This window comes from Drosophila serrata, unplaced genomic scaffold, assembly GCF_035046125.1.
Source record: "Drosophila serrata isolate PLE 108 unplaced genomic scaffold, ASM3504612v1 contig_184, whole genome shotgun sequence".
In the NCBI taxonomy this organism is placed as follows: Eukaryota; Metazoa; Arthropoda; class Insecta; order Diptera; family Drosophilidae; genus Drosophila; species Drosophila serrata.
The window spans coordinates 6,820,086-6,838,650 of NW_028257082.1; the positions used below are offsets into that span (position 1 = coordinate 6,820,086).

Genomic DNA, 18,565 nt, shown 5'->3' on the forward strand with positions numbered 1-18,565 from the left:
AAGAGAACCTGGTAACTTTACCTCCGCAGTCGCCTTGTTTCTTTTTAAATAATACAAAATGAGTAAATATAACTCGAAATACCTAGAGGACAAGCTCAAAACGCAACTCGACGCCCAGCACGTGAGTGTGGTGGACGAATCCGACGGCTGCGGCGGCAAATTCAGTGCGGTCATCGTCTCTGCGGCGTTCAACGGCAAGACGCTGCTGCAGAAGCACCGATTAGTCAACACAACGCTGGCCGAAGAACTGAAAGAAATACATGCATTTTCCCAAAAATCCTACACGCCCGACGAGTGGGAGAAAGTGAAAGAGCAGCAGCAATAGTACGCACCACACAACAACACTAATACATGCAACAATAAGTCGTAACCTGTTGTGGCTCGCTGGTAGTCGAGATTTTGGCGTCGTGGTGATCGAACGACGAAACCGAAAACCAGCGCTAACCGAAAACAGTCGAACAAAGAAAGTGAAAGGGAAAGCACAGGAGTCGTTAGAGCTACATTAAAGTTACTGTATAATATACGCAAATCCTCCGTTAAATGCATACGTTACATAAAAAAAAACAATAAAAGTTTAAGCACTTGAGGTCGAAGCGAACCGCTGGTTTTGTGCGCACTCCGCATTACAATTTCAAATAGCTGATAGAACGATAAAGCTAGCAGCAAGCGCACAGAACTGAAAACACACAGAACAATGCTCAAGTTCCAGGTCCACTCTCCGGGCAAGGTTATCCTCCATGGTGAACATGCGGTGGTGTACCAGCGTCCGGCCCTCGCCGCCGTCGTTGGATTGGGCACCACCTTAAAATTCCGTCAGCAGGCGGGCAGCCAGGTGGCCAGCTTCCAGTTGGAGGCACTGAACTGCACTCTGGAGATCCAGTTGGCGGAGTTCAATGCCTTCCTGGCCGACTTCCGCAGCAAAAACCCAGCAGACAGCAATGCAAAGCTACTGGAGGCGGTGCGCGCGGAGGTAGCCCAGCAGCTGGAGCGATCGGTGGGCAGCAACCCCAAGCAACACACCCAGCGGGCCTTCGTCTCCATCTATTACCTGCTTGCCGGCGCCGTACTCTCCTCCCCCACCGATCCACAGATGACGCTTCAAACCGGTTTCCAGGTGCAGGTAGACAGCGGATTGAACGTGGGCGCCGGCCTGGGTAGCTCGGCTTCGTTTGGCGCCGCTTTGGCCACGACGTTCCTTATTTTGGCAGGCCACTTCGATCGGGAGAGCTATCTGCAGGACGAAAACCAAGCGCTAATCTCCACGTGGGCATTCGAGTCGGAGCGCGTTAATCATGGCAATCCCTCTGGACTGGACAACACCGTGTGCACCTACGGTGGAATGCTGCGGTACGTCAAGGGCCAAGGCTTTCAGTCGCTGAAAATCCAGAAACCGCTGAGTATCCTACTGGTAGACAGTCGTGTCAGCCGCAGCACGGCGGATATAGTGGCCAAGGTGCGTCACCTCGCCGAAGGCTTCCCGCAGCTGATCGAGGCGATTTGGCAGGCCTGCGAGGAGCTGGTGACTGCTGCAGTTCCACTCTACGAGAGCTTCGGCAACGCGCAGGACGACAGCGCCAAGTTCGAGAAGCTGGAGCGGCTGTTCCAGATCAACAACGACTTGCTTAAAGCCATCGGGGTGTCCCACCCGAAGCTTGAGCAGATCTTCACCATTGCCTTCAAGCGAGGATTCTTTTCGAAGCTCACTGGCGCCGGAGCCGGTGGCTATGTAATTGTCCTGCTGCCAGAGAACTACGAGCAGAACGAGGTGTACTGGAAGCTCAAGGAGGAGCTAGAGTCGGCGGGCTTTGGGGTGCATGTTACGACGGCCGGCGGCGTGGGATTGCGCGTTAGTTCGCTGGATGACTGATGCACTTTCTCCTCTACCCTTTTGTATTGCTATTGTATGTATTTGTGGTTTTGTTATAACTTAAAAATAAAGATTTACACATGTATTTTGTACGGCAATCGATAGTTTTTGTTTAGCGCTGGCTCCTGTCGCGAGTTTTGTAGACGATTCCACGGTTTTTCATATCTCGCAGCGTCGATTGAGGCAGCGTTCCAGATACGGAAATGGCGTATATTCCTCGGTTGAAGCGGCCTGTGAAATATCAGATTTTACATCAATAAATGAAATGAGAATTTCATGCGTGAGGGCATTACCAATCCGCTGCCACTTGGCCACCCAGGAATCAGTGGGTGTTGTCAGGGCAATGAGGCCGTCGAAATTGTTGCTTGTATGATCGTATACATTGTCCTTGTTGTTCTTCATACGCAGGAACTCCTCGCAGTTTTCGCAGCCATCAGTCTCAAATTGATCGAAACTCTGTATGGAACGAACTAGATTAAAAACTGCCGGATCACCGGTACATCATAACCTACTTTTATGAGTGAGCAGACGAGGCAGGCGCGCAGACCCCTAAGGTCCTTGGGTATCGCATCAAAGGACATAGTTAATTGTATTTACTCCCGGAGATTCACTTTTAAGATGCAAAAATACAAAATGCAAGCCACAAACACAAAACGGAAGCGCAGTGTGACCAAAACAACACATCATACAAAAATCTCAATCGCAAACCTCTAAACGATAGAATTAATATCGATAAATATTTCTACTGACAAAAATTTCAAAAAACAATTCACGAATCTAATGAGATTTTGAAATTTCTTTTAACGTTTATAGTCAGTTTAATAATAAGAAGTAATACAGCAGAGACAACAACTATATAAATAAATACATGTCAGTTTAAAATTTGTGGTCTTGGTCGAGACTTGGGTCTTTTGTTTTTATAATAATCCTCGAATACTTCAAAAAAGACCAATATCAAACCAATATGTCTAGCTGGTTTGGAATATGAAAAGTTAAAGGATACTTTATAGTCCTGCAGTGGAATTGGAGGCAACGTCAACTCATCAAAGTAGAAGTTCCGAGCATAAATATGACCCTGAAAAAAATACATATGTTTGCCTTATTTAAAGTCGTGGTGGCTTTAATGGGACCTCACCGATATTGGGCAGCTATGGTTGACATTTGTAAGGGTCCTTAGGTGATGCACAGCATATTCTTCCAGGAAATGTCGCTGTTTTGTCCTTGCCAGGATTTTGCAAATATTAAAGTTGAGTTTGACTCCAAAGGGTTTAAACAAATTAGAAGAATCCTTGTAGAAGATTTCCACTATCCCCTGTAAATCCTAAGAGAACACAGATATGGAACAAATCCAACGAATCTTACTTACTTTAACTTCAGTGATGTTATCCTTCAAATTGCCCTCCATGTTCAACACCGATCTCGTCCAGCTGATCGGTTTAACAACACATGAGACGTTCTCAACGAGTTCCGAATTTGACACGCACTCTATTTTCCTGATTTTATAAAATGAAGCCGTGGAACCCGTCTGCGGAAAGGATGATTACAAATTAACGAAAATAAGCTTCAAGTAACTTACAATGGTAAAGGCCCCGCACAAAAAAGTGCCCAAGACAGCAAGATACTTCCACTTTCCCATTTTTGGAGCAAATGAAAAGATTTTGCAATTGTCGGAAACAAGAATCACTAACTAGCTTTTAATAACTCTATTTATTAACAGACGCAATTTAACGGATGGCTAGTTTGAAAAGCAAATTATCGATTGCCGATAAGCATTTATCGCTTCCATCAGCTGCGTTTGTGTTGTTGTGGGTGTGGAAGCAGACAAGAAGACCGCAAAGGAGGAGAAATAACAACAGCAATTAGTGCTCTTTGGCCGGCAGTATTTGCACCCCGTTAATCCGAAGGATCGTTGGAATATACAGTCAGCCGCCCCCAGCAGCCATGTCATCCTCTTCCACGTCCAGCCCCACAGATAACAGCTCCCACGGCTCGGTGGCGCTTTCCTCGTTTGGAGCTCTGAATGCTGCGTCTGGGACGAATACCAACACCCAAAGCGGGAGTGCCCAGAAGCCATTCTCCCTCTCTGAGCGCCTGAACTTTGAGATCTACCGTTACTCCAGCTACTCGCCGAATTATCTGCCCGAGTAAGTTATATGGGAAAGCGCGCCCAAATTTTCACGGATTTCGTAATTGTCAACTGCGCACATTTAAAAATAATCATAATATGTATATTTCCGCACAGAAACGTTCTCGTGGACTGCCCAAATGATCAGACGTCCCGCTGGTCCGCCTACACCAACAGCCCGCCGCAGTTCCTCACTCTAAAGCTGCGCCGGCCCGCCATTGTGAAGAAAATCAAGTTTGGCAAGTTCGAGAAGTCGCACGTCTGCAACATCAAGAAGTTTCGCGTATACGGCGGCTTGGAGGACGAGCATATGGTCTTGCTGCTCGAAGGGTAAGTGGCGTTGCTTGCCTTGGAAACGAGGGCAATCCATTTAAGAGCACTCTTCCGCAGTGGCCTCAAGAACGACAACGTACCCGAAGTATTCAATCTGCGCTACCTCACCGAAGACGGCGCCGAGAACCTGCCAATTCTGTACCTCAAGATCGTGCCCCTGCTCTCCTGGGGCCCGTCGTTCAACTTCAGTATTTGGTACGTCGAGCTGCACGGCCAGGACGATCCCATGTACACCAGCGCGCGCATGAAGAGCTACAATACGCTGCGGGAGGTGGAGATTATTAAGCTCTGCCTAAAGCATTTCCGTCAGCAGGGTTACATGAGTGCCTTCGGGGCGCTCCAGGAGCAGACAAATGTGCAGCTGGAGCACCCACTGATAAGTGAACTGCACAAGTGTCTGGTAATTAGTAGCTTTCGTCACATAGATGGATCTTAAGCTTCCTATATTCCGCTTCCAGGTGTTGCAGGGAGACTTCGAGAAGGCGGAGCGCTTCATAGCCGAGTGCATTGATGAGGGCCTCATGGATGAGTATCTGCACAAGCAGGACTACAAGCATAGCTGGCATATAAAGCACACCGAAAGCGAGATCAAGCCTGGTGGGTAATCTTCGAATCAAATGATCAATCTCCGACTAAGTCCAAGCTCTTTCAGGTAATCGCGGAGGTCATCAACTGGTGGTCGATGCCAAGAAGCGCCTGATATATCTGTACGGGGGCTGGGATGGCTATCAGGATCTCAGTGACCTTTGGGTGTACAACATCGATGATGATGACTGGTCTTTGGTGTGCGAGCGATCTGAGCTGGGCAATGGACCCACACCCCGATCGTGCCACAAAATGGTCTTTGATCCCATCAGCGAAAACGTCTTTATGTTGGGTCGCTATCTGGACAACTCGATCCGAACCGCGGACTACATCAAGAGCGACTTTTATCTGTACGACACCAGAGCTCGCAATTGGATGCAAATATGCGACGACACCAGCCAAGTGGGTGGTCCGCAGTTGGTTTACGATCACCAGATGTGCATAGATGCCGATAAGCGCACCATATATGTATTCGGTGGCAAAATACTGACGCCCCGCAGTGTCAACGCCACGGGAGCGATAGAGCCCGAGTATTCCGGCCTGTTCTCCTATCACATAGCAACGAATACCTGGTCGCAGATTCTGGTAGATTGTCACCATGCCAGTGCCTCGCTGGCCGATGTAATGTCCATTAAATCCCGGATCACCCATTGCATGGTATTTCACAATGTAGGTATCAAGGATACCCTTAGATACCTTTACTTATTTCAATTTCATATCAGAAACATCGAAAACTTTACATTTATGGTGGCCAAAGAGGCAAGGAGGATCTGGACGAGTTCCTTAGCTATGACGTGGACACCCAGGCCATATCTATACTCAACAAGGAGCACCCCAATCATGGAACCACCGCTGGCAACGAGGCCAAATTTGAGCCCTCCTCGGGGTACACACTACGGGCCACCATCGACTGTGAACGCGACGAGATTTATATATTTTCCGTGAGCTTTAACTCGAGCTAAACGTAATCCATTCGTCACATATTTAGTGTGTATTTTCAGAGTCTGAGTAAGGTTAAGGATCGTCGGGATATACCGCATATAGACGCCTCCAATGCCTTTTGGGTCTACTCCCTGCGCACCCACAAATGGTCGAGAATATACTATTGTCGCCACAGTGGTCAGGATGCCAACTCTATTAGTAGAATGAACATTTTGGGGGCCAGCAAGGGTGAAGGTGCCTTGGAGCCCTGCCCACGCTTTGCCCATCAGTTGGTGTACGATGACCTGGCTAATACTCATTACCTGTTTGGTGGCAATCCCGGAATTTGCCAGCAGCAACAGCTACGATTGGATGACTTCTGGGTGTTGCGTTTGGAAAAGTAAGTCACTAGAAGGGAACTTTTAACTTTAATTTAATTTTGATTATTTGCAGACCCAAACGGGAAGAGATCCTGAAGCATTGCCGATTTCTGGTGCGTAAGCTGCGCTACGAGGAGATGACGCGGCAGGATCCCCTTAAGGCAATGCAATATCTGCGTCATCACATAGCCGCTGTTATCGATCACAGCGATGCTGAGCAATTGAATAATGTAGGTTTCTCCTAGCTCTAACCACAAGCTGTGTTCTGATCACTTCTATTCCGATTTTCAGTTTCACAAACTAGCTTCCTTGCTCTTCAAAAGCCATGACAACAGCCTGGAAAGGGAGTGCACCACCCCAGCCCTGTGCGATGAACATGCTGAAGAACTCGAAACGGATGCCGATGTCTCAGCTAAGATGAAAGGTTTGCTGGTCCTGTGAATTAGTTGTCTAGAGCCTTGATAACCTCCTTTGATTTGTAGATGAAGTAGCAGGTATTCCCGAGAATATTTCACTGGAATCAAACGAAAGTTTGGCCTCGTCGGGAATTTCCGAAACGGCATCTAGTCCCAGCTCCTCGTCGTCATGCACCAAACGAGCGCGCACAGAGTGCACCCCGGAGGTGAAAAATAGGCGAGCTTTCCTATTCAATAAGCTGGTGCAACTGATGCCACCGACCATGGTCCAGCCGGAACGTAACCTCAGCGACTTTGTAGTCATATAAACAAGCGAAGCCCAAGTGCCAAAACCCATGTGTCCCCTTGTTTTTAGTTAGGTAATCTAATGTATGGGAAGGAGATAGTTTCGTTCGCTTGTTTGCCACTTATTAGGTTCTATGGCCGCCAATGCAAAGCATGACAGAAATATGATTTCATTGTGATAGTTAATTTGTACTGAACGAGGGCAGGGAGTGTGAAACGTTTTGTTTAAAGCATAAGTTTGAAAGTAAATAATAAAGAGTTTTGTAACGTCCAAATACGAGTACTCGCTTCAATTCTTTTCAATATACTTTTATTTAATATTATATTGGTTTTTGTCATTAATATTAAGGTGTACATAGATACTTTTAATTATCTAAAAAATTTGTTTAGTTACAATTGCCACTTCATATCATACAAACGTCCCACCGTCCGTCTGTCGCCTCATTCAATATGATTTGTATGACAAATGTATATATATATATATATTTATATATATATAGACACACCCAACACACCGCAAACATCCCCATATGCCAAGCACGTAAAATGTCCGTGCAAGAACGAAACGAATTATTCCAAATGCTACACGTTTATCAATAGTCGTCGTCGTCGGCCCTTGGACAATGTTGGACTGCCTGCGCCTGCATAGGTCTCCGTTTGGGGTCTGTATGTGGTTTCGCCTTAAGCCTAGGCTAAGCATGCAGTTCCAGTGGATGTTTCATTTTAGCTTCTTCCGATTCACACGTACATATATGCTTAGGTGTATAATGTAGAAATACGACTCGAATATTTCTCCCTAATATCGAACGATCGATCGCTCCGATCAAAAAATGCCACATGCCGAACTCACAACTAATATTCTCTCTTACTTCTTTGCTTTTTTACTTAAGGGGTTGGAGTTGCTTTCTTTTCATTATATTATTATTATTATATATATATTATTTTTTGTTAGTAAGAACTTGTATGTAGTTTTCAAGGGAGATTTCTTCATATTTTGGTTTCTTGTTCTTTAGTTATTTGCTTTTCAAGCTTTCTTAATGTGGAATGTGGTCATTCTTTCATGTACATACATTAGTTAAAGTAAAAACTAGCCATCGAATGCCACGCCTAAATGGCCTTCAATATATATATATAGGGTATATATGCTGAAAACTGTGGCGCCCCTCAAGGCCGTAAAGTTCATACATATATTTTCATAACTTCCGTTTCAATCCGATTTAGATTTTTGTTTGTTTTTTTTTTACACAAATACACATAAATTTCCCATTTAAATTGTTGTCCCTTTTGCTTGCAGTTCTGGTTGTTGTTTGTTGAGTTTTGTTTTTTACTTAGAAAATTTTCTTTGTTTTGTTACGTTTTAATCTTAATTCCTTATAATATTTTTTGAAATTCCTTTAGCAATCATCGGATTTGTATTATGTGTATTATGTTCTTGCTTTTCGCTCTATATTGGAAATACATAACTAGTAGATTTTTTCCGTATTATTTATCGGCTCTCATCATATTTAATTTTAGTTATATTAATCGTAACAATTGTAAGTGTAATCAAAATTATAAATTGTATATAAAAATACAAAATACATACATTAATGATTTTTCTTTTTTATATCAAATTCTCGTTCTATTATAGCTTCTTATTGAGTTCAATGCTCGATCGCTTTCTTTTAGGGGGGGTATTTCTTCGGTTTTGGTTGCGGTATCGGTATCATTTCCCCCCAAGAAAAGTTTGCCAAATATTTACATACAACTGTCATAAGTATTATCTGTGTGTACCATAAAAAAAAAACAAGGGAACCAACCATACACCATTCAACTTTCCCAGTGGATCAAAAGACGTTAGTAAAAAATAAACAAATGCAATAAGAAAATACGATATTTCTTACTTTATGTGAAATTTTCAACAATTATTGAACTTGTTTCCGACAGTTATATTAAATTTTGATGACCAAAGATATAATCAAAGGCTCGCAAGCGAGCTGTATTTGATCTTTCAAGAATTAATATTTTTTTATTATTTTTTTTGGATCTCAAACGATATTTGCTTACACTTTTAAACTATGCCTTTTGATTCACTGAGCTTAAACACAACATTCTGGCAATACACACACAATACCACTGATTATTAACTCTTTAAGGGGGGCTGAAGCTAGTCTGCTGTTGTTGTTAGTGGAAAGGCACCTAATGCTAGGAAATAAGACCAACGGAATAAACAAATCTGTCACTGTAAATGTAAGGAACCGGAAACGGAAATATCGCCTCATTGAAACCGCCGAATTTTTCATATGGAAAAAGATCAAAATAAATGGGAGACTTTGTCTGCTCGCTTGATGCTGATGCAATTCACTTGGACGGAAAACTATATATTCATGTCATGTCTGTGTGTGTGTAAGTGTGTCTGAGAATGGCTATCGGATATACCAAAATGGGGCACTGTGAATTAATATTCGCCTCAAAGAACCTATATAGACCCCCGGTACCGTATCCATTCCGATCGATCAACTCGAAACTCATGGCTCTCTGATCTCTCATCATCTTTTAAAATACACATTGACTTATTGAAGCTTTTTAAAAGCTAATCCATTGTTGGTTAATCATAAAAATGGTTTAATTACTTTATTTTTACTAGATGTGGTTACGTGGATTAAAGCTTTATACAACACACTGTTGAATCGTACTTAAACTAAGATGCGTATGGGTATGGTTTTGGTTTCATTTGGTTTTTGGTTATGCGCGGTTATAGGATTCTCTGTACTCTGTCCTCGATTCACTCCACATGGGTCTCTGTCATCTGCTAAGAGTCTCGTCTCTTGCCTTGCCGTATTAATTTTGGCCCCGACTAAACTAAATTCCAAAACTGTCTGAATGCTGAATGCTGCTGCTGATTGAGGGAATCTCGGTTGAACGAAAATCAAGTGTAATAAATTATGAAAAACATTTTGCTTCATATTTATTTTACATATATGTACGTTTTATATTTTTTTCTTGGTTTTTTTATGTATCGTTTTCCTTTTTTACTTGCCACATATGCTTGCTTTGTAGAGTAGAATTATTTTTTATTTGGATTTATACATAAATAATTTGTTGTTTTGTTTCTTTCGTTTTTTATTCTCTGTATAGTAGATGTGCGTCTCATTTAGTTATTCTTGTATATAATATTAAATTAAACTAAAATTATAAAAACAAAAACAAAACACTGGACGCACTGGACGCAGGCAGGCTCCATGGATCACACTACTCTACAGAAGGGCGTCCAGTGTTGCGTACATATATATATTATATAGATCTAGAAAATAAGCAAAACAACTAACAAAGTTATTAAATTTAAAATGTACGACAAATCAAGGCTACATCTGATAACAATTTGTGCTTGTTTCGACTGAAAATTTTGATGGCAACGAAAAAACAACTTTCTTTCCCCTCCTCCGATAGCTGTGTTTCTCTTTCTCGACCAGATTGATTGGATTTGACCTGATGTCTGATTAAATATCAATAAGTTGCATGTTCTGCTGCTACAAAAAATAAAAACAAATAATAAAAAACAAGTGTTATTAGTAAAATTGATGCTCCTCCTCCATGTAAATGGCGTTACTTTTACAAATTTCCCCTGGCTTTGTGTTCACTTCTCCGTTCTCTCATGGCATTAATACGAATCGTAATTTACAATGAATTTTGGCGGGGGAGGGTACAAATTAATAAATGTATTCATTTTAATTATGCGCTTATGACACTCTTTATATGTTATCCGTTTGCATGTGTGTTTAGTTAATTACTTCTGTAAACAATAGTTTCAATATTTACGGTTTTTAGCTTAATCAAAAATACAGCATTATCTGTGCCATCGTTTTCCCTTCAGTTATGATTCTGCTTGGTATTATCCTTTATGCCTTGAAATCCTAATGAGAAACTTCTAGCATATATATAATTCTTTGAATATATATATCTACACCGGGGGAGCTTTTTGTTTTGTTTTGTTTTGTTTTTTTTTTTATATTCTTTTGTTATGCAAAATTGTTTTTTCTTCCTTCTTTCTGTAGTTATTTGTTTTTTAGTAAAATGTAGCTTTATTATGCTTCAGTACGACAAAGTTGTTTCAGTTTGTTGTTCCTTTTCAAGCTTTTGATTAAATTTACGTTTCTTAATTTTTGTTTCGGGTTTGTTTTGTTTTGTTTTTTTTTATTACAAAAGTTTCTATAGTAATCAAGTTTGTTTAAATATTACCGATGCAGGGTGACAGCAACCACCTTCCTAGCGTACTTTTCTATCAAAACTCTTTGGGGAAATCATCGTCGCGTCATGCCATCTCTCGAACGATTCCCTTTTCTAACAAGAGTTTTCCCTGCCGAAACAGTGCTAAAATCACAATGCATTTGTTCAGTAAAAAAAGCTGTCCGTTGTCAAAGTTTTAGTACAAAAGGTATTCCTTCTACGATCTTCAATATATTCGTAGTATAAAGCGAGAAACTAACTTGGCTCCTGGGGCTACTTGCGGTCACCTTGCATCGGTACTTGTATCAGATTTTCTTTTGTTATATTATTCTCTCGTTAAACCTTCATTCTCTCAAAAAATTAAAATGTATACACATCATTATATCATTTCTTTCAATTCTTTTTTAGTGACGCTGCTGCTGGGTTTATCATCATTTTAGTATTTCGTATTCTATTTTCTTTTTATGCTACAATTTTTTTTCGGTTCCTGATGTTACACAAACTTAAGAAACTTTCTCGGGATCTATGTAATTAATGCCTAATTTTCGGCCACATTCGCTCGCGCTACTCCAATTCTTCTCTCTTTTATATTTAGTAAATATGCGAAAAAGGAATTATATGAATGTGTATGTGTGTGTGGTGTGTGTGTGTTTGTATAAAAATCACAAAAATAGTTTCTTCGATCCAAAATCCAGTTTAGACCAAATTGTATTCCTTAAGGTTCGATTGCAGAATTGTGTCCTTAACAGCTGCAAACACAAACCTTATGTTTTCCGTATCTAAATGGGAAGAGAGAGAAGAGATTACGAATTAGTTTGATTTAATTAAGATGATTAATTTAAGAGCATGATTCGCAAATAACAGTTGAAGGTTATAAACATTTATAGACTCTTTCAGTAGAGAGCTTAGTTCCCTCAACTGTTATCTGCAATCTTTGTTCAGCACACATTCTTATCCATATCATTTCATTCCACTAAAGTTCATTAAAGGATAATTATGAATTTTTATTAAGGGACTTTTAAAATCATATACATTATAAATCAATTATTCATTTGCTTTGTCATCATCTATCCCGAAATCCTTGCCAGCTTAGCCCAAATTGAATTCCTTAAGTGCATTTTGCATAATTGTATCTTTGACAGCGCAGAACACAAGTTTGATGTTTTCGGTATCTGTTTTCCAATAGATTATTATTTAATTAGAAATCTATGTCATATAGTACAAGTATTGAACTAGCGATACTCTACACCAGCGGCAAATGCAAATGCAAATGATGTTCAACAACAGAGATTACCTTTTAATCAGTTTAATTGGGAACTTGAGAACTTTTTGGCAGCTGAAAATCAAAATCACACGCACACACACACCCCGAAAGAAAACCACGATCGAAAGGTAAGTACTTACCGGTAGCACAGGTGAAATGAGAATAGATAATCTTTTCAGAATCTGGATTTAAATCTACAAACATTCGCAGTATGAATTCTCGGGCCGCTATTGCATCACGCTGTGGACCTACAGAATATAGAATTTACGATATGTTATATCTAGCGTGTAACTACAGGTACTAGCAACTAATCTACAGATGAATTTAGGCAATTTAAAGCAAATTTAGAGAGCTTTATAGGCGAATTGCATCCACCTGTGGCCGTTGTGAAATGCGAATAGCATTGACGTTCTGGATCTGGATTGCAGGCCAAGTACTTTTTCAAAACAAACTGTTTGGCCGCAGCGTGATCCTGCTTGGGACCTGGTTTTATATCGCCGCATAAAATCGTTCATAATTCTGATCGCTATTCGGATTTGCAAATAAACACTTACCATCGTATTCAGGGAAATAGTCTACCAAATGCGAATACATAATTTTCTCCTCCAACAAGTCCTTCTTGTTCAGGAAAAGAATAACTGACGAGTTCTGGAACCATGGATAGGTAATTATCGTCCTAAATAAAGCTTTAGACTCTTCCATTCGATTCTGCAAAGGCAAACAAGTCAATTATTTAAAGGGAATAAGAATGAATATGTCAATGTATGGACTCACCTCATTATCAGATTCAAACAAGATTTGATCGTATTCCGATAGCGCTACCAAAAATATAATTGATGTCACATTTTCAAAACAATGAATCCACTTTCTTCTCTCGGATCTCTGGCCGCCGACGTCCACCATTCTGTGTGTGTGTTGAATTAATATTTAACATTAGTAAAAATCAAAAACAAGATGAACATTAAAGCTACAAAAAAGCATTATAAAAGCGATGTATATTGACAAAAGCGCAAGCCACATATTATGTTACTTAACCCATAGCACAAGGTACGTCTTTCTTTAGCATACAACTCTAGCCTCGGATTGCTTAAGATAAATTATAAAAACAATACCTAAACACAATGCCATCCAAATCGAATGGATACTCAAGTATGCCAGTTGTGGGCACACGAGCACGCAGAATATCCTGCTCAGTGGGCAAGTAATCGGCCTGCTCAATACGCGCTATATCGCTCAAATAGCTAAATTAAACATTTAAAAATATATATGTTTAAAGACCAAAAACCACAAAACAATTCTACATTTGTCTTACAATCCGTCTCAGTCCCTAGAATTCCCTAAATCCTAACTAATTTCCTTAACAAAACAGTAGACTTGCGCTAAAAGACGTTAGTTTTGAATTAAATTAAAGCAAAATGTTAAAACCAGAAGACAGGCAATCATGGAAATATTGAGGGGAAAACTATATATATACCTAAATCTGATTTCTTCTAAATCAAAGGGATACTCAATTATCCCTGTTGTCGGCACACGAACTCTTAAAATGTCTTGCTCAGTGGGTAAATATGCAGGTTGAGCCACACGATCGAGATCCTTCAGATAACTATAGGTTTTTCGAAGATAAGATCAATGATTTAGTAAAAAGGATGTAAAATAGAGTCGGTGTCAAGAGTCAATAGTCAAGAGTTCTGTCAAAGCAGTAGGTTTTGTGTAAATTAATCCTCCTTCAACTCACTATTTGGCTGAATCTGTCAATTGATATTCCCTACGACGATCGTAGCACTCCTGGATGCCAGCATCGTCCCACAGCGTTTTAATGGCATTCAAGTATGGATCCTCGAACGTGGTGACTGTTTCGTAGTCGATGCTCATCACCAGATCGGCCAGTTCCTAAGCATAAGAGTCATTCGTTAGATTAATTATATATTTTAATTGATCTATATAACTTACGCTATGCTCCCCCTGACCATAGGAAATCTTCAGCATATCCATAGCCTTGATCATTGACTGCATGGCCATGAATATGTTCTGAAAGACCAGCTTGATGTACCCGCGCTTGTCCTCGTCCGAGTAGCCACTGCCGTGGATAATACGCATCTGTTTGATAAATGTCGACTTGCCGGACTCGCCAGTGCCTGCGGATATATAGATAATATACATATAATGTAACTGCTGGGCCGCCGTCGTCAATTGCATTAGGCCAAGTTAAGTGCAATCGAAATGGGAACACACTTACCCAGCAGCAACAGTTTAAGCTCGCGACGCGCATCTCTCTTGTCTCGGCGCAACTGCTTCTCGATTTCCGTATTGATGCGCTTTTGTTCCTTGGCCTCCTCCGATAAACAGCACTCCATGCTAACTAGATTTATGGACGCTTTCGCGTGCTGCAGCCACTACGCTCGACCCGCCGCCGTTCCGTGTAGAAGATGTATGTTTGGATGGTGCTGTTGGTGGTGGGATGGTGTCCTCTCAGCTCCACTGGACTTCCAGTCGTCTAATCTAATTGGTTGTTGTTGCTCTTGATGTCTTAGTGTTGCGTCAAGTTGTTCGTGTCCGTGTCCGTGTCCAAGGGAGCTAGTTGCTTGGTACCCGTTTCTCAGTTACAGATTCAGTTTTAGTTTCGATTGATGCATTTGTACTTCGGCGCTTTGCTCCCACTGCAGATCTCCTCCGGCTCTCTTTGGCTATTGCTATTTGCGGCTTACGCTAGATCCTTGACCAGACTTCGGTGACTCGGCGGCTGAGAGTGATGGATACGAATGAACCAAGACCACATCGAACACGATCCAAGGGCATCTGTGAAAGAGAGTAATACTTTGATTTAGGACTGTGTGTTGCATAACCAAGACGAGTAAGAACTGGATAGCTATGGGCTCTACGGACCACCAGAGTTGTTAGCTCAACGAGAGTTCGCCACGTTGTGTCTGGGGCTGGCAATTAACATTTCATATTTGCCTGCCCCGCTGGTCCGAGCTGGCGACGTCGATGACGACGTCGGATATAGATTCCCATCGGCTACCCCTGGCTTTTCCCTGGCCATGGCATTGGCTTTGGCTCTGGTCTAGTCTGGTTCTTCTACCGCTTCCGTTCTTGTTCTGGCTTGCAGTCTCTCAATGCCTCTCTCTGCGCAGTGCACACACTGGGAGCACACACCTGCCCCGCCGATCGCCCTGCAGCAGGTGGCAACAGATTGAGGAAGCGTTCCCCCGGCCAAGTTCATTGCGAGAAAGCTGATTTTGGTCAATATATGGCTTCACATTGGGCTTGCACTAGGTTCGCGCGGCTGACCCTGCTGGATATTGAAATCTAATTTGGGTGGCTCTGCGAAAGGGAAGTCTTTGGGAATACTAAACCCTTAGTTAACTATTGATCGTCTTAAAGTTTCATTCAAATTATTAGCAGTTTATGATTATGCTAATTTATCTTTAAGTTTTAGAGAACCTCTTGTTTATAGAGGAGTACCCTGCTCCCTTGGTCCACTCACAGACGTCATCCATTCACGGGTTCAGCGTAGGGCAAGCCTATATGAGGCCTACCGCCAACTATAGCTATTTCCTCTCTTTATTGGTGCACTCTATTCCCATATCGAGTGTTTGCTAATCCAATTTCGTTGGCTGAATACTGTGACATGGACATGGAGGCAAGGTCTCGGTAGTTCGGAGGAGACTACAAAATATCGATGGAATATATACCAAATAAAATTTTTTGACAAAGAGCGGGAGAACAGGAGGAATCACTGGAGATCTGGACAAAGTCATGGGTCCGGGATTAGTGAGTGGGCTGGAATCAGGGGGGAAAACGCTCTTGTCTCTCGCCTCTCGCTGAGCAAAGCCACAAAATCTAATTAGCAATAGCCGGAAAAATTTCAGGGGCAGGGGCACGGAGAATTGGCGCAGTGAAGCGGTTTTTAACAATAGTTCGCCAGATATATCATGCCACCGAATCGCTGCTGCGTCGGAGGGTGGGGAGGGGCCTGTGAATCCGCAACAGTCGTCTTATCTGTGCATATGTGCTTATGATAAAACCATTCCAGAGATAACATTTGATTTGTCTTCTTAATCTGGAGACGGCTACTGTTCTTCCAAGCTGTTCGTTTGTTCATTCGTTCGTTCGTTGGTTCGGCTCCTTGGTCTCAACGATTTTCTAAATATATGGTTTAAGCGATCTTGGATCGGAAATGCCAGTTGCTTATTACTCATGTTCAATTATGTTCACTGAACATTGCTCCAGAGCTCAACAGTTCTGAAGCTGTTATCAAAGTTTATTTGCAGGGGCGGCAGGAAAAGAGGGTTTTTCAGCCTCCTAACTTGAGTCTTGATTAGGGGTGCCTTAGAAGATGGATGCATTTTGGTATCAATTTAAATAAAACCTAGAAACGTTATTCAAAATAGTAAACTCCTAAGAGAACCGAAATTTGTAAATAAATTGTAAGATAGAACAATACTTTAAAACACTGATTTGATTATCAATTTGGTTTCAAAACTATAGATTTCTGTGGCACCATAGCATAGAAATAGTGACTTGCTAAAGCAGCTATTTAAACTGTTTATGGAATATGCATTTTTAAAGGCAGGCAACAAGTGGTTGTGTTAATCGTTTTTTGAATCAAATAATTTAGATCTTAATTCTTTTGGGTTCTTAAAATTTGAGCCAATATGAACCTAATTTTGATTTTTCGATATCAGATAAATAAATAAATAAATAAATAAATAGATAAATACCAATATATACTTAGATTTTAAAAATTGGGTTGAGTTCCTAAATAATTTGTATAAGACTTCTTTCCATTGTTTAATGCACAGTTTCCTGTTAGGAAAACTTTATTTTCTACTTTTCATTCCTTCTTGTTCAAATAGTTTATAGCCTTAGGGGAAACCCGAATGTCTATTACGACAACTTTACCTAAAACTTTACCATTTTCTGTAACTAAGTCAGGGACTTGACCACAAGGCAGGAAACCAGACCCTGATTAATTTTATTCCCAGTTTTAGATACTCACGCATTAATTTATCGGAGGCAGAATGATTCTGACGAGATTCTCCAGGCGTTTCCGTTATCCACTCGTTAGATTTGCCAGGACTATAATCCTTCGATTAATCCGTGTGCGTTGGTTGATGTTTTTTTTTTTTTTTTTGAATTCCCTGCCGATTTGCTGCTTTCTGTTTTATTTTGTTTTTCGTTTCGCGGTTTTTTTGCGGTTTGTTGGTTTAGTTTGGCTTAAACTAATTTCAAAAGCATTTCGTTTAGTTTAGGTTTGCGGTTTGGAAAACATTTGTTTTAAGGAACGTGTGTAGTTGGTTTTTAATTTTTTGTTATTTATTTCTTTTACTGGTGCGTTTGTAATTTATATAAAACTTTCCTTTCGACTTTGTTGCGGCTTAACCTTACGTTATGATACTATTTTTATATGTGGATATATTTTTGCTTTGTGTGAGGGCTGTTTGTTGTTGTTGCTGTTGTTTGTTTATAGTTGTCAATTTGCTGTTGTTGTTGTTGTTTTTAAACACCAGTCTGTAAATGCAACGCCAGTTTCAACAAATATTCATTGTAGTGTAATTGAAACAGTAACAGAAGAGTATGTACGACGACGACGACGACGAGCAGCACGGAGAACGACGCTAAATTGATTTCACACGAAACACTTAGTGGCTCCTTTTGAATTTAATTTTCTGCATACTTTATGCTTCTTGTATTTGTTTATTTTTCTGTATGCAGTGGAACTGCAAGTGGGAGAGAGAGAGAAAGAAACAGAGATACGGGGTGATGATAAGCTGGAGTGCAGGAGGGGTGGCTGGGTGGCTGGGGTCGCAGAAAACAAGTGCAAGTAAGATCTAAAAGGGAAAAACAACGGTGCATGCAGTCCGCAAAATCATAATCTAATTCGAATCTCGAATCAACGGTATCTCGGCTAAGGTAAACACACAACGTCACCGCCCACCTCCCCTCTTTCCATTCACCCTCCTTTTCCAATCAGAACGTACTGGCACCTCGCCTTTGCGAAAGCCCGGACTTCTCACTGTATCCCAAGCAAGCCCCAAGGGTTAATCCAATGTCCGGACACGACTGGAATCGAAAAACTATAGCCCCAAACGCGACGCACTAGCTCTTTTCGCGATTTTCCAATCAGAACGTACTGGCACCTCGCCTTTGCGAAAACCCGGACTTCTCACTGTATCCCAATCA

At 41.3% G+C, this 18,565-nt stretch overlaps 6 protein-coding genes across 15 annotated transcripts; 3 read left to right on the forward strand and 3 right to left on the reverse strand.

The window, feature by feature from the left end:
• The first annotated feature begins 58 nt into the window (after nt 1–58).
• On the forward strand, nt 59–467 carry LOC110182510 (bolA-like protein 2). The gene has a single exon (XM_020950561.2). It carries the CDS (start codon nt 59–61, stop codon nt 323–325), a length of 267 nt encoding a protein of 88 aa, XP_020806220.1. The 3' UTR covers nt 326–467.
• Nucleotides 468–473: 6 nt separating this feature from the next.
• Nucleotides 474–1,965, forward strand: Mvk (Mevalonate kinase). The gene has a single exon (XM_020950542.2). It carries the CDS (start codon nt 695–697, stop codon nt 1,865–1,867), a length of 1,173 nt encoding a protein of 390 aa, XP_020806201.1. The 5' UTR covers nt 474–694; the 3' UTR covers nt 1,868–1,965.
• spt4 (Transcription elongation factor subunit spt4) lies at nt 1,887–2,614 on the reverse strand. Its single transcript, XM_020950553.2, has 3 exons — nt 2,380–2,614; nt 2,161–2,323; nt 1,887–2,098 (listed from the first exon to the last, which is right to left on the reverse strand). Exons 1-3 carry the CDS (start codon nt 2,446–2,448, stop codon nt 1,980–1,982), a joined length of 351 nt encoding a protein of 116 aa, XP_020806212.1. The 5' UTR covers nt 2,449–2,614; the 3' UTR covers nt 1,887–1,979.
• A 39-nt stretch (nt 2,615–2,653) lies between these two features.
• On the reverse strand, nt 2,654–3,392 carry LOC147644395 (uncharacterized). Its single transcript, XM_086828577.1, has 3 exons — nt 3,234–3,392; nt 3,003–3,188; nt 2,654–2,942 (listed from the first exon to the last, which is right to left on the reverse strand). Exons 1-3 carry the CDS (start codon nt 3,270–3,272, stop codon nt 2,739–2,741), a joined length of 429 nt encoding a protein of 142 aa, XP_086684703.1. The 5' UTR covers nt 3,273–3,392; the 3' UTR covers nt 2,654–2,738.
• A 145-nt stretch (nt 3,393–3,537) lies between these two features.
• muskelin (muskelin 1) lies at nt 3,538–7,187 on the forward strand. Its single transcript, XM_020961635.2, has 10 exons — nt 3,538–4,011; nt 4,110–4,322; nt 4,383–4,725; nt 4,784–4,922; nt 4,978–5,579; nt 5,633–5,851; nt 5,912–6,231; nt 6,285–6,441; nt 6,503–6,635; nt 6,694–7,187. Exons 1-10 carry the CDS (start codon nt 3,809–3,811, stop codon nt 6,933–6,935), a joined length of 2,571 nt encoding a protein of 856 aa, XP_020817294.1. The 5' UTR covers nt 3,538–3,808; the 3' UTR covers nt 6,936–7,187.
• An 18-nt stretch (nt 7,188–7,205) lies between these two features.
• Galphaq (G protein alpha q subunit) lies at nt 7,206–15,304 on the reverse strand. 10 transcript variants are annotated; one of them, XM_086828571.1, is made up of 9 exons: nt 15,266–15,304; nt 14,619–15,178; nt 14,333–14,517; nt 14,118–14,272; nt 13,495–13,623; nt 13,157–13,286; nt 12,937–13,090; nt 12,523–12,630; nt 7,206–11,897 (listed from the first exon to the last, which is right to left on the reverse strand). In XM_086828571.1, exons 2-9 carry the CDS (start codon nt 14,734–14,736, stop codon nt 11,815–11,817), a joined length of 1,062 nt encoding a protein of 353 aa, XP_086684697.1. In that variant the 5' UTR covers nt 14,737–15,178; nt 15,266–15,304; the 3' UTR covers nt 7,206–11,814. The 10 variants fall into 10 exon arrangements, 7 of the variants coding, with proteins under 7 accessions (XP_086684697.1, XP_086684700.1, XP_086684698.1 ...); XR_015270682.1 differs by lacking the exon at nt 7,206–11,897 and adding an exon at nt 12,102–12,290 and having other exon boundaries at nt 12,523–12,865; XR_015270684.1 differs by lacking the exons at nt 7,206–11,897; nt 12,523–12,630 and adding exons at nt 12,102–12,290; nt 12,758–12,865 and having other exon boundaries at nt 13,495–13,985.
• Between the last annotated feature and the right edge of the window lie 3,261 nt (nt 15,305–18,565).

What these genes read in the sequence shown, in the direction of transcription:
- LOC110182510 (XM_020950561.2), top strand. Translation starts at nt 59, where the DNA reads ATGAGTAAATATAACTCGAAATACCTAGAGGACAAGCTCAAAACGCAA.
- Mvk (XM_020950542.2), top strand. Translation starts at nt 695, where the DNA reads ATGCTCAAGTTCCAGGTCCACTCTCCGGGCAAGGTTATCCTCCATGGT.
- spt4 (XM_020950553.2), bottom strand. Translation starts at nt 2,448, where the DNA reads ATGTCCTTTGATGCGATACCCAAGGACCTTAGGGGTCTGCGCGCCTGC. An exon ending in TCGTCTGCTCACTCATAAAA is followed by an intron (nt 2,324 to 2,379) that starts GTAGGTTATGAT and finishes CGTTCCATACAG; the next exon opens with AGTTTCGATCAATTTGAGAC. An exon ending in GGCCAAGTGGCAGCGGATTG is followed by an intron (nt 2,099 to 2,160) that starts GTAATGCCCTCA and finishes GATATTTCACAG; the next exon opens with GCCGCTTCAACCGAGGAATA.
- LOC147644395 (XM_086828577.1), bottom strand. Translation starts at nt 3,272, where the DNA reads ATGGAGGGCAATTTGAAGGATAACATCACTGAAGTTAAA. An exon ending in ATAACATCACTGAAGTTAAA is followed by an intron (nt 3,189 to 3,233) that starts GTAAGTAAGATT and finishes GTGTTCTCTTAG; the next exon opens with GATTTACAGGGGATAGTGGA. An exon ending in ACCATAGCTGCCCAATATCG is followed by an intron (nt 2,943 to 3,002) that starts GTGAGGTCCCAT and finishes TATTTTTTTCAG; the next exon opens with GGTCATATTTATGCTCGGAA.
- muskelin (XM_020961635.2), top strand. Translation starts at nt 3,809, where the DNA reads ATGTCATCCTCTTCCACGTCCAGCCCCACAGATAACAGCTCCCACGGC. An exon ending in ACGAGATTTATATATTTTCC is followed by an intron (nt 5,852 to 5,911) that starts GTGAGCTTTAAC and finishes GTGTATTTTCAG; the next exon opens with AGTCTGAGTAAGGTTAAGGA. An exon ending in TGGGTGTTGCGTTTGGAAAA is followed by an intron (nt 6,232 to 6,284) that starts GTAAGTCACTAG and finishes GATTATTTGCAG; the next exon opens with ACCCAAACGGGAAGAGATCC.
- Galphaq (XM_086828576.1), bottom strand. Translation starts at nt 14,736, where the DNA reads ATGGAGTGCTGTTTATCGGAGGAGGCCAAGGAACAAAAGCGCATCAAT. An exon ending in CTATTTCCCTGAATACGATG is followed by an intron (nt 12,631 to 12,936) that starts GTAAGTGTTTAT and finishes TATATTCTGTAG; the next exon opens with GTCCACAGCGTGATGCAATA. An exon ending in TCATTTCACCTGTGCTACCG is followed by an intron (nt 12,291 to 12,522) that starts GTAAGTACTTAC and finishes ATTGGAAAACAG; the next exon opens with ATACCGAAAACATCAAACTT.